This window comes from Stegastes partitus, unplaced genomic scaffold (assembly GCF_000690725.1).
Source record: "Stegastes partitus isolate 25-593 unplaced genomic scaffold, Stegastes_partitus-1.0.2 Scaffold1062, whole genome shotgun sequence".
Classification (NCBI taxonomy): domain Eukaryota; kingdom Metazoa; phylum Chordata; class Actinopteri; family Pomacentridae; genus Stegastes; species Stegastes partitus.
The window spans coordinates 214837-216436 of NW_007578793.1; the positions used below are offsets into that span (position 1 = coordinate 214837).

At 52.5% G+C, this 1600-nt stretch overlaps 1 protein-coding gene across 1 annotated transcript in view; it reads left to right on the top strand.

Annotated features, from left to right (window-relative positions):
* The first annotated feature begins 914 nt into the window (after window positions 1-914).
* The window catches only part of LOC103367557 (actin-related protein 3B-like), an 18373-nt gene continuing 17687 nt past the window's right edge, over window positions 915-1600 (top strand). Inside the window, exons 1-3 of the mRNA XM_008295634.1 lie at window positions 915-965; window positions 1116-1240; window positions 1330-1440. Of these exons, the coding sequence (XP_008293856.1) occupies window positions 956-965; window positions 1116-1240; window positions 1330-1440 (246 nt within the window). The 5' untranslated portion in view covers window positions 915-955. The remainder of the gene's footprint in view (window positions 966-1115; window positions 1241-1329; window positions 1441-1600) is intronic.

Genomic DNA, 1600 nt, shown 5'->3' on the forward strand with positions numbered 1-1600 from the left:
GTGTGTGTGTGTGTGTGTGTGTCGTTTGGGTTCCCATTGAAGGAACAGTTCTCCTGTCGTTCAGGAGAAGCACAAACACCAATCAGCTAATCAATAAGTTGATGGGTCAGCATCGGTTTCATCATTCGTGAGTTCTGCAGCCTGATTCAGAGGTCCGTCACCAACTGGTTCTGGACTGATTGAAGGTCTCTGCAGTATGAACCCTGAGATCTGCTCCCAGCTGCACTAATGTGTCGGTTCTGCTGGTTCCACTGGCTCCACTGGCTCCAGAGGTTCAGTAGTGGGTCACATGTTCCTGAGCCCTCAGAACCGCTGCATGTTCTCTGTGTGTTCTGTGATCTGGGTCGGTCTGATCTGATCTGAGGTGATCGTTCTGTCAGTGACGGCAGCCTCCTGCAGCAGAACCTCTAACCAGAACCAGAGTCTTCGGACCGAGGCCGACCAGCACTCATGGGGCACTGAAACCAGGACTCTGGTCCTAGACCGGTTTGGACCAGTTCAGGACGGTGCCAGAGAGGCTCAGTGCTCCAGTGCGTTCTGGTCCATGGAGTGTGTTGATGTGATCCCAGAAACCTGCAGCAGCTGGCAGCAGGAGTAATCAGATTACTTACTGCTGTCAAAGTATTACTAGCACCCTGTCAAAGTACTCCAGTACAGGAAAGTTCTCCTGCTGCTTCATTCTAGCCGACCAGTACCAGAACTACTGAGCTTTTCTTTGTGGCTCGATCACTTCATTATTTTCTTAATCGATCAGCTGATTGTTGGTTCGTCAACACAAAAGGAGAAAAAAGTAGAAGCAACAAAGTCGGAACCAGGAACCCAGAAGAACCACCGGGAGGCTCCGCAGGGGCCATGTCTGGGCCCAGAGCCACACGTTGGGAACCCTAACACTGTGTTCTCTGACTTCAGGTACACAAAGATCGGATATGCAGGGAACACGGAACCGCAGTTCATCATGCCGTCCTGTCAGTACCACACACACACACACACACACACACACACACACACTAACACACACACACACACATACACACAGTAACACCTCCTTCTACCTCTGCTCCTCCGCCTCCTTCTGCCTCTGGATTCGTACATGTTTGTGTTGTGGCGTCCTCCAGGCATCTCCATCAAGGAGTCGGCCGGTGTGGGGGAGCAGGCCCAGAGGAGGCTCGTACGAGGAGTTGAGGACCTGGACTTCTACATCGGAGACGAAGCCGTAGACAAACCCAACTATGCGACCAAGGTAGGAGGAGCAGGACGATGCAGGTGTAGATCCGGGGTCGAGGTTGGTCCTGGTGTCTCCAACCACTCTACTGTTGCTCTTTCCTTCAGTGGCCCATCCGTCACGGGATGGTGGAGGACTGGGACCTGATGGAGAAGTTCATGGAGCAGGTTATCTTCAAATATCTGCGAGCTGAGCCTGAAGACCACAGCTTCCTCATGGTACGCTTGCTGTGTGTTGTACTCTGGATTCCCTGAGGAAAGGTCAGGTACAGGGTACGAGAGCTGGAGGTCCTGGACAGGGTGGTCGAAATTCTCCATGAGGTCATAAAGGTTCTTGATGGGGCTGTAGAGGTTCTTGGTGAGGCTGTAGAGGTTCTTG